The 11,395-nt window shown below is 39.5% G+C and overlaps 1 protein-coding gene across 3 annotated transcripts in view; it reads right to left on the reverse strand.

Moving 5' to 3' along the window:
- Tspan12 (tetraspanin 12) overlaps window positions 1–11,139 on the reverse strand; it is a 73,182-nt gene extending 62,043 nt beyond the window's left edge. The window contains exons 1-3 of one of the 3 annotated variants that reach the window (XM_026388713.2): window positions 11,109–11,139; window positions 10,649–10,814; window positions 9,597–9,732 (exon numbers count right to left, since the gene is read on the reverse strand). In XM_026388713.2, coding sequence (XP_026244498.1) covers window positions 9,597–9,662 — 66 coding nt within the window. In that variant the 5' untranslated portion in view covers window positions 9,663–9,732; window positions 10,649–10,814; window positions 11,109–11,139. Of the gene's footprint in view, window positions 1–9,596; window positions 9,733–10,404; window positions 10,427–10,648; window positions 11,015–11,108 lie in introns of those variants that run through there. The other 2 variants (XM_026388712.2, XM_026388714.2) reach the window with 2 other exon arrangements.
- Between the last annotated feature and the right edge of the window lie 256 nt (window positions 11,140–11,395).

The raw sequence follows: 11,395 nt of genomic DNA on the forward strand, positions 1-11,395 counted from the left end.
TACCAGAGAAAATTCATATGAAGAAAAAAACAGAATAATAAGATCCATATATGTTACCTCTTATTATCACAAGTCGTTTTTGACCTAAGGGCTTTCCTTTAATCTTTTCAGTCAGTTTAAGAGATTCAACTACTCCTAAATCAGTTAAAAAATAGCATCCTCAGATATTTGAAGGTCTACCAAATGGAAGTGGGAGGAAGCCCCGTGATACAGGGCTGGGGGATGACCACGGTCATTCTCAATTTCAACATCTCTAAAACTTAACTCCTCTCTGTTCCCCTCAAAGCTTGTGTGTCCCTCCCACTGTTTTTTCTGTCTTAGTAAATGGTATAATCAACCTTTCAATCATATAAACTGGCAACTTGGCAGACAGCCTGAACCTCTCCCTTTTCCTCCATTCGACATCTAATTAGTTTCATGTCCTTTGTATGGTTCCTGCAAGACAGTGGGTAAATTCCTCCCCCTTTCCTGCCGCTTCTGGCTAGTTCAGGCCCTCATCCTCTCTTACCAGGCAATTACAATCACCTTAATAATAGAACTCTCCAGCTCACAGATTCCACCTGAATTCAACCTTCAGCTACCTTGATAGAACAAAGATTCAGCATTTTAGCCTATAGCTCTCTTTCCTGGCTTCTTCCCAACCCTTATTTCCTCTTTCCCCAGCTTCATTCTAGAGAATAAAGTTTGTACTCTTGACCAGGTCACACAAGGATTCTTCAGACACCCGTTAATCGATCTTTTCAACCCTGTTTCTTGCTATATCCTTTCCATGCTTGGACAATGACAAAACTGCAAGAGGCATCATTCATAGTTCCCAATTCGTTGGCATCTTTGCTCATGCAGTTCCCTGTGCCTGGAATGCCATCTTGCCCAGCCTTCCTATCCTCATGGGTGAGCCACCACTACTTCTTCAAAACCAGCCCAAACATCAGCCAGTGTTAAGACTATCTCCCAACTCCCTCCTCATTCACCCACAGACCTCCCTCTCCATGCAGTCTAGAGTACTTGTTATTTCCTGTTTTTACCTTCCATGGCCACCCCAGTAGAAGGCAGATCATGGCTCAACTCCCCATCAGTCACTAGCAGAGCACTCAGTTGCAGAACCTAACACACATTAGGTGACTGGATCAGAAAGTAATTAGAAGAGATGCTAGATAAGCCAACTATTAGAGATCATTAACAAAATCAAAAGGTGCTTTAACAAGGTCTGCTTCTTACAGCTGCAAGTTTTCCAGCAGAGAAATGCTGAATGGCAATCAAAGATTTACAATGCAGGTTAGCAGCTGACTAGATGCTCTCAAAAGTCCTTTAAATTACAGACTTTACATTCTATTCTGTCCCACTATTTCTCCCCATAGGAGTACACCCAAACATTACAGCTCTACATAGAACATGAGTCAAAATAAATAATATCAATGCAAAACCTTACCCTACAGTGAAGGACAAAATCAATGGCTTTTTTTTTTCTTTAGATGTTAATTCCAGCCACATTAAATGTCTGAAAACAGTTTCATGCTCATAGAGTGATTTTACTCACTTGGGTTGAGAAATTGATAACAGCAACCAAAATGGTGTATGCCTATAGCAAGAAACTAAATAAGTAAGATAGTCACCTCAATAACTAATCCTGATATTACTAAAACTAGAAGCACAACTTATGTAAGCGATTCAGATTCTTTACCGATGATGATATTCTCTGCTCATTAACCAAATTAGCACTCTCCCCTTTTAAAATTGATATTTTCTCTTTTTAATTAACACATAATAATTATATATAATTATGGAGTACATCATGGTATTCAATTGTGTACTGATCAAATCAAATCATTCCTGATGACTAAATTGTTAGGAACACTATAGTTATAACTAAGCATTGTAACCAGGCTTATAATTCCTTACATAGTCTCAACTACTGCAACATACTATTTGAAGCTCAAGAAAATGTTTAGAAAATAACACAAGTATTACTTTGTAGAAATATATTTAGTGTATTACTTAGCAGAACATTTGCCACATTCTGCCTTGCAAAACTGCTTAGAAAATGCTCTCAACAAATATTTAGAAACGTTATATTTGCTTATGTTTGGGACACTCTGGTTTCACTTGTAAAAACAAGTTACGAATCAAGTTGTTTTCTAAATCAGAACTGTATGTATATCTGCATTCTCTGGAGGTTATCAGAAAATGTATAACTATAGTTTCCATAAAATGGCAGGTCACAGTCAAAAACACCTTTTAAAACCTTCGGTTTTCTATTTGTACCTTATATAGTCTCATGTAAGATGACAGTGACACAAATGGTTTCTCTTCAAGGATGAAAGATGTCTAAAGTCACCCCCCTGAACTTTATTTTTGTATCAGATCTATTAGCAAGGTGCAGAATGTCAGAGATCTGGATCTTAGTTACACTCTCTCTACAAAGAGAACTTGGACAAAGAACTCAAACTTTCAGGACCTCTAGTTGCAATCTTGAAACTGCAAATACTGGAGTAGGAATATGCCAGCCAGGTGCAGTATCATATGCCTATAAACCCAGCTAGACGGAAGAATCACAAGTTCCAGGCCAGCCTGTCTCAGAATAAAAAATAAAAGGGCTGGGGATGTAAATGAGGTGGAGAGTGCTGCCTAGCACTTGCAAGGTCACGGGTTTAATCCCAAACACCATCAAAAAAAAAAATATATGTATATATATATATATATATATATTAAGTAATTAGAGTAGGAGCTTTCCTTCTTAAAATATGATTTAAGCTGTTATTTATTGAAATGTAAATGTATAATAAAATCCGGATTGTTTGGAGGCTGCAGCACAACCTAAGTGCCACCAGTAAAAAGTGTGGGTCAAGCTCTCACGCCTTCTCCCCTCTCCCCTTTGTGTCAGCTTTGCTTCCCAGATTCCCTTCTAGCAGGAAATGGAGAAGAAAAGAGAGCAAACAGATAACATTGTTTAAAAATGCTGTGAAAGATTAGACAACACTAATGATGGTTGAAATAAGGTCGGGAGATTACCTGTGAGTATCATTTAAGCATGAACACCTATTAATTAGAGCTGACTAAATCGATAGCACCCTGGAGTTCTGCTTGGTAGTTCTTACAGATCATGTGTCTCTGTACATAGGGTGACTCCCCTTCCTGCTGTGATTGAGAGAGACTCACTTTAAGCCTCTGGAGTTCTGGCATATGAGTAGATATCCACTCTACTCTCAAAATCATCCAGGTTTCCATGTCTTTGGTCACCCTATAAGCACTGCAGATAAAATAAGATCAGATATCTCACTTTACACAACAGTTTCTGTGAAGCCAACTTCAATGAGCTCCACTCCATCCAGCTCAGGAGCATCCGAGTGGATTCAGATGAGTGAGGGGCCCATTGCCCCAGTCAACAGTAGCAGAGCAGACTCCAAAGAACCTACCATATACCTGTCCTTGAAATGCATTTCCTAAGAAGCATGCAGTGGCTCAAATCTTCACTCAGCTAGTCATAAGGTATTAAAAAAAAAAAAAACTTAAAAAGTCAGGTTTGCACTAAGACTAAAGGGATTTTTCATGATTAAAGTTTATTTACAAGATGAAAAATATTTATTGGAGAGTACTCCACCAATCTTAAGAAAGAGTAAAAAGAAAAAAAGAAAGAAACTTGAATGCCAGTCATTGTATAAAGTCGGGGTTATCAATTCAAAAAGCAGGTTTTTTTTTTTTTTTTTTTTTTTTTGTGTGTGTGTGTGTGTTTTGTACCAAGGATTGAACCCATGTACAACTTATGCTTAACCTAAAGCTTAACCACTGAGCCACATCCCCAGCACATTTTTTTATATTTTATTTAGTGACAGGGTCTTGTTGAGTTGCTTAGGGCCTCTCTAAGTTACTGAGGCTGGCTTTGAACTCTCAATCCTCCTGTGTCAGCCTCCCAAGCAGCTGGGATGTCAAACATGGGCCACTGCGCCTGGCTTAAAAAGCTGTATTTTAATATGAATACATAAATGTCCTTTGAATGCAAACTTCCACTTTCCAAGAATCTAACTCTTTAGGGGTTGCATGGAACAAAATCCTACGGTTCATTACACATGGCCAGAGGAAAAAGACCAGAATGCTTGAGCCTTCTGTAGTTTCATCTACCTCACAAGTCCCAACAGCATGAACTAGATTCCTGTCCATGTTTTTTTAGGCTTTCTTTTATGAGTTTCTTTTCATATTTAATCAGGGTAGTTTCACTGCATTGCAACTATCACTAATAATGATACTAACAAAACAGCGGCTCTTCTAAGATGGTGAGAAGTAGAAATTAAATGCTACAGGCAGGACATCATACTTTTATAAAATTATAAACACACATATTTGATGAATGTTAAGTGTTCCCCAATTTCAGAGAGAATCATATTTATCCCGATTTCTAATAGCAAAAAATAATTATCATCTAAGAATGGAAAACACTCATATCATAAAGTCGTCTTTAAAATAGAGGAAAGTGTCATTTCTTTAATATGCCATTTATATAGTAAAAATGTGATATGTTTCAAGTAAAGATAGGCTACATCATGGATACAATGTGAATCATAGTCTCTAAGGAGCTCCCAGGATATACCCTACATGCATCATCTCCATGTGTCCCTTTGCATTATAAACCCACAACACTCATAACAAAGTAGAGGGCCCAGCATCTGTTTGTTGCCCCAGTACAATTATACCAGGCTCATGTTTCATCATAATGTAGAAAAGACATTCAGCAGATGGCAAATCAAGGCAATGAATCCATAGCAATAAAGAAAATGCAGAGCACTTGTTATCTTGAATACACTATGGGTTGCTCTCACTTAAGCATATCTGCATCTCACACTTCAAGAAGTTAAACAATCAAGATGTATTTTTATACTTAAAAGATTTATAATTTGATTTTCAACTCCCAGAACAACAAAAGAAAATTGCAAGAGTTCTCCATGTTTTCCTGATTAACATTCATTCTTGTCTTCCCTAAACACCCAGTGGAATAGAAAAGGTGAATGGATGCCAATATAGAAGAAACATCAGGATAAGTCTGTTTAAAATGTTCTGCAGCTTTTGACCCCCTAGGTAATGAGGGCAAGTTTATCAATTTTACAACCCAGTGGGAAGACAGAGAGTGTCTGTTTCTCTCCCTCTACCCTGCCATAGTCAGGATGTGAAAACTGGTTTAAGAAGTGGGGTTCAAAGGCCACACTATCTTTTCTACTTGTAATTTCAATGAGAACTTAAAACCTTGCTCCTCAGAGGGTGGATCCCACCAGCAGCAGCAAAGATTGTTAAAAATGCTGACACTCAGGAAAGACTGCAACACATTAAATCCAAAAGTGCATTTTTAACAGGATGCGTAGGTGATTCTCATGCACACTGAGGACTAAGAAGTCCTGCTCCAGAGGACTTGGAATGAGCAGGTGGACAGCTAATCCCTTCCTACTGAGAATGTTTACTTGGCTTCTTCACTGCAAATAAATTTGCCACTGTTCCCAGCAATGTAACTTCTACTACACTTGGATGAAAACAAAGCTGAACTTTGAATTTCTGTTCTTCCACTTACTAGCAAGTTACTGAACTTCTCTGAATACCAGTTTCTTTACCTTAAAAAAAAAGGAATAAGGGGGAAAAAACTATTTTACAAGGCTACTATAAAAATTAAATAAGAGAGTAATGTAAGGATGCTCAGGAATGTGCCCAGCACAAAGATGAAAATTGCTTCCTACTTGGTAATATACTATGAGATCTCAAAACATTGCTTTAGCACTGAAAGATTAATGCCAATTTTTCCAAAGTTATAATGTATATTTCATTCAATTCTAACTCTCTTATTTAAATTATCCATTTATATTATCCATTTAAAAATCTCAACAGATTTTTTAAATGGATAATATAAGCTCAAAGTTGGAAAAAGAAATCTGTTTTTTGTTGGGGAGGAGTGGGTACCAGGGATTGAACTCAGGGGAATTTGACCGCTGAGTCACATTCCCAGCCCTATTTTGTAATTTATTTAAAGACAGAGTCTCACTGAGTTGCTTAGCACCTCACTTTTACTGATGCTGGCTTTGAACTTGTGATTTTCCTGCCTCAGCCTTCTGAGCTGCTGAGATTATAGGTGTGTACCACCTCATCTGGAAGAAATCTTCTTTTTTTAATTTTCTTTTGTACCAGATATTGAACACAGGGGCACTTAATCACTGAGCCACTGAACCACATCTCCAGATCTTTGTATTAAATTTGAGACAGGATCTTGCTAAGTTTTGAGGGCCTCACTAAGTTGCTGAAGCTGGCTTTGAACTCATGATCCTCCTGCCTCAGCCTCAGCTGTTGGGATTACAGGCATGTGCCACTGTGCCTGGCAGAAGAAGAAATATTAACCAATAAAAATGCAGATGCTAAAAAAAGAAAAGAGAAACAGAAAAGGAATATAAAAGGACATGTACAGATCTATGGAAAAATTATTTTAAAAGGAATAAAAATTTGGTTAACTATTTTGAGTACTACATAGCAGCAGATAACATAAAATCAGAAATAAACAAACATCAAAACTAAATAATAAATATAAAATGGTTAGTGAAAATGAAATGAAATCATATACACAAAGAGTATGCCTATATAAAATGCTGCTCATGCAAACTGGTAGCGGAAGAGGTACAAAATAAAGTAATAATGAGACAACACTTTAAACTTTTCAAATTGTCAAAAATTAAAAATTATTACATTGATAAGATAGCAAAATACACAGGGTGTGGTGGTGCACTCTTATAATCCCAGCAGCTCAGGAGGCTGAGGCAGGAGGTTTGCGAGTTCAAAGCCAGCTTCAGGAACAACAAGGCAGGCACTGAGCAACTCAGCAAGATTCTATTGTAATGCAAAAAAATAAAAAGAGTACATGAATAATGGCATAAGTTGGTGTGAACATACTGTATGCACAGAGATACAAAAAATAGTGCTCTATATGTGTAATAAGGATTATAATGCAAAAATTAAAATAAAAAATAAAATAAAATACAAAAAAGGGCAGAGGATGTGGCTCAGTGAGGATGTTGCTCAGTGGTTGAGTGCCACTGAGTTCAATCCCCATACTCCTATCTCTTGCCAAGGGGGGGGGGGAGTTTTGTACATATACTAATGTATACTGATGTTTTTACTCCTAAGGTATAGATTCCCAGGATAAGGTTGCTAGATCAAAGAAATTGTAGTAGTGGTAGAAGTAGCAGAAATATTAATCATAATAATAACAAATACAATTATTAGTACCAAAAGATAGTAGTAATCCATTCCTGGAATCTACTTGAACATCATCAATACTGTAGTAATTACAACTGTGCCTACTGCTATCATGTAGACAGCACCTATGTGCCACTGTTCTGAGGGCTATACATATGTTAGCTCTAGCCCTCACAACAATTTCAAAAAATATGGACTATTACATGTATTTTAAATAGATAAGATGCTAAATATTCCTTGTAAACATAATAAAAGTATGTAAGATTTTTTGTTAGCTATATTTTGTTATATATGTTAGCTATTTATCTTGTTTTATTTCTGTTGCTATTATTATTACATACCTTTGACATAAGAATCCCTCTCCTATGGCACTAAATCAATTGAAAAAATAATTTTACAAAAAGAAAAATCATGAATGTACATGAATGAGGATGGATATGCAGACAGGTATGCATTAATCTCTCTTTGTATGAAACAAATGGAAATGCAGAGATTTGTCTATGGCCACCCCATGCTGAGGATGCTTAATCTCATCTGAAATATAGGGATTCATTTGCTGGAATGGAGAAGATACTAGGAGAAGTGAAGGGATGAAGAAAGAGAAAAGTGATCCAAACAAATTAACAAATCAGAATGCATACACACAAAGTTAGGAAATTAAAGGATAAGGTAACAATAAAGAAATAGCATTTGACATCCTCTGGAGGCAACCAAGATGCCTGAAGAAGCTTAAGGAAGGAAATTTGTTTTAAAACAAATTTCATTTTTCTGAAGAGCAATACTTTTGTCAAATGATTTGAGTTTTTCCTCCTCTATAGAAGATAGAGAAACAGATTTCCCCAAACCTTATTTTGTTATTGAATAGCAGCAAAAACATCTCAGTAATGTCAAAGTTCAAAACTGAGTAAGGCTACATGTTCTAGGTGCAAGAAACCCAACTTCTGTTCCTGGCATCAATATCATTAGAATATTTGACCTTTGGCAAGTCATTTAACTTGCTCTTAATTTCCTTGCTCACAAAGAAAGGAAGTTCAGCCAGGCCATCTTTAAAGTTCCATTTAGTGATAGGATGTGATGACTCTATAATTAAAAAGCATAATGTAGACAAGTTAGAAGCTGGTAGATAGGTGTAATAATTACATATGTTAGAAGAAATACTTCAAAATTTTAACCCTTTTAGTTTAGCAGGTGATTTAATGATCCACTTAAAAATGTACCTTTTTAGAATTAAAAGCTACAACAAAATCATAGTGATTTACATTTCCAATGGTAAAATTAACTATTATATGTTTTAATATTCACATTGAGAAAAAACATACTATTTAAATACCTTTCAGATTATTCACTAAAGGAAAACTCAATTTGTCACCTTAAAATTATGCCAATCCATAAGGACCAGTTTATCCAAAAATGTCATTCTCTTGAGACCTTGTATAACAAACCTCTAAAATAAATAAATAAATAAAAAGGCTGGTCAATGCCAGCCAGCCAACCAAATAAATAAATGTGCTTTAAAACTTCTAATAGGAAATTTTGAATATAAATCATTGATATAACACACACACACACACACACACACACACACACACAAGATGAAAAGGAAAAAAATGCCTGCTTGAGCATGACCTGAAGGAACATTCTAAGCTTGAATTTTCATATTTTCCTAAACTTTATAAATAATGTGATTATTAATAGCACTTCATGAAAATTAACGGATGGTTATAAAGCATAAAAAGTCATTCACTCATTGGGCATAAAGATTTCCATGAGCTTGTTAAATTTTATATATTTTATTTCCTTACATGGTTATGGGATTTTCCAAAAGCATACACAAAATTCCTTAAACTTTGCCAATTTAGAAATAGTTACATGAAAACCACCTTTCAGACTCTATGGAGTCCCCTAGAAAAATCTACCAAGTCTTTTTGATAGCATACCAAGGTAGAATTCCTACAAACACACTAGGACTGCTTGCCCCAAACAATTTTTATAGGCTAGAATGACGTAAAGAAAAAATTCATGGCTTGCAGTTATCTAAAATTCCTGCAAACAAGCAGTTGCCCAAGCAGTGTGTCATAATTTTCTTATCTAACAGTACAAGCACGTGCATTTATTTATATCCCTAGATTAACTTCACGTCTAATTCCACTGACACTAGTTTCCAAGACTGGATTTCTTTTTTTCTAATTACAAATGGAACTTGAGCTAGATCAAAGACATTTTAAGAAGGTCAAATTTTACTTCTCTGAAAAATAGAGGATGTGATCCCATGTAATTAATTAATGCTGAACCATGCCCTTTGGCGTATTATCTGGTGGCTGCAGAAAACCCGGTCCAGCCGTCCCCACCTGTTGGAGCAATGGAACTATTTGACTTACCCAAAAGAGCAAATTGAGGGCGTACAGCAAGCAGCGCAAGCACTTCACGGAATCTTCTCTGGCCATTGTGAGCCTCAGGAGGGAGAAGCCCCATCCTTTCACCACATTCTACTCCCACAGGCAAAGTCGCAGCGGTCTGCAGGGGGCGGAGGACAACAGAGGACTTCTCTATACTGCGTTCCCCACCGTCAGCCCATTCGTCCTCCGCCCGCCCTCCGAAGGGTCCTGAGGGTCCCTAAACCTAGCTCATCTGGGACATCAATTCATCAAACATCATTTGCTTAAGTCTTGGTGGGAACTAAACTCCCCAAAGTTCCACACTGGCGTCAGATAACACCTGTTGGGAAGAGAAAGATTGACTCTTAGGATGAATGAAGGTGCACAGTCAACTCTGGTTCTCTGGGGACACGCGGCGGGGCCCTCTGCCTTCTGATAAGACGCCCTTCAAAACCTCCCTCAACCCACGCCTCTCCTTGGGGACAGCTCAGCTCGGCACTGTCCCGAAGGTTAGAAACTATACTGCCCAGCCCCGGAGACGTCACAGGCGCCACCCGCGAGTCCGATGGCGCGAGTGCCCTTCTCCTTAGGGACAGATCCTGGACGCCCCCAACTCCGCACTCCCTCTCGGGGTCCCGAAGGGCAGCGCGGAGCTGGGATTCCGTTCGGCGACTAGAGTTTCTCTGGGAGAACGTGAGAAATGATGTTTTCCGTCCCAGAATGATGGATTAGCCTGGGTCTGGGGGCGAGGAGGGGGCGTCGGGGAATTAGGGTCGGTGCAGCTGTGCAGACGCCGGATAGTCATTCATACCCCCTCCCCCGACCCCGGACACGGCCGCGACCCGGAGCTCCCAGCCGCCCGCAGAGCACAAAGCCAGCGCGGTCACCGGCCCCGCCACCGCGTCCGCGCGCCCCCGGCAGGGCGCGGGGAGAAGCGCCGGCGGCGCGGTGCTGCAAAACCAGCCTTTAAGTAGTTTAGCATACAGAGCGAGGGCAGCCGCCAGCAGGCTGGTGGGACAGCGGGCAGGAAAGACAAGAGACGTGCGGCCACTCACCGTTGGCGCTGGGCTCCGTGCCCCACTCCCTCCCGGGGACAGTTGGGGACGCACGGAGAGGACTCATCGGGGTTGGAACGCTATTCCCGGAGAGCCAAAGGGCTGCATTGACTCAAGCTGCAGACGCTTCCTTCTCTTCCTCTCCCCCCGCCGCCGTCGCCGCCTCCTGGGAAAAAGGAAAAAAAAAAAAAAAAAAAAAAGAGTCCTGGGCAGCAGTTGCTGGAAAGTCTCTGCTAAGCCACCTCCCAGCGCCGCTGTCCCTCCCAAGTCCTCGCCAAGTCCGGACAAGGCAGCAGTGGCGGCCAGGGCCAGCTGCACAAACTCTCAGCGCATGCTCGGCCGCTGGCTGCCTGGGTTGGGTCCTAGTGGGTGTTTCTTGTCCCTCTCACCCGGAGCGATCCCCCACAGGGACCCGTCACCTCTACTCAACGAGGTGCAGAAAGAGATAAAATCTACAAACTTTGGAGAAGTCCGCGGGGTAAACCCCTTAAAAATGGTCGTGTAGGAGGACTGGAGGCTGGGCTATAAGAATAGGGAAGCAGGCTTTTATTATATGAAAATATTTGTGTTTGAGAAGGGGGGCAAAGGGGTGGCCCAACCCAATTCCTGCAATGAGAAACTAGTTTTCACAACCTTTATGGAGCCACCTCCTGTGATTTGTCATTAACATGGTGCCCTATGATCCCTCTTATTGATTTGTTGTACTCCTTGATTTTTTCAAAAAGGAGTTCTTCCCCCATTGACCTA

The sequence above is a fragment of the Urocitellus parryii genome, chromosome 3, assembly GCF_045843805.1.
Source record: "Urocitellus parryii isolate mUroPar1 chromosome 3, mUroPar1.hap1, whole genome shotgun sequence".
Classification (NCBI taxonomy): domain Eukaryota; kingdom Metazoa; phylum Chordata; class Mammalia; order Rodentia; family Sciuridae; genus Urocitellus; species Urocitellus parryii.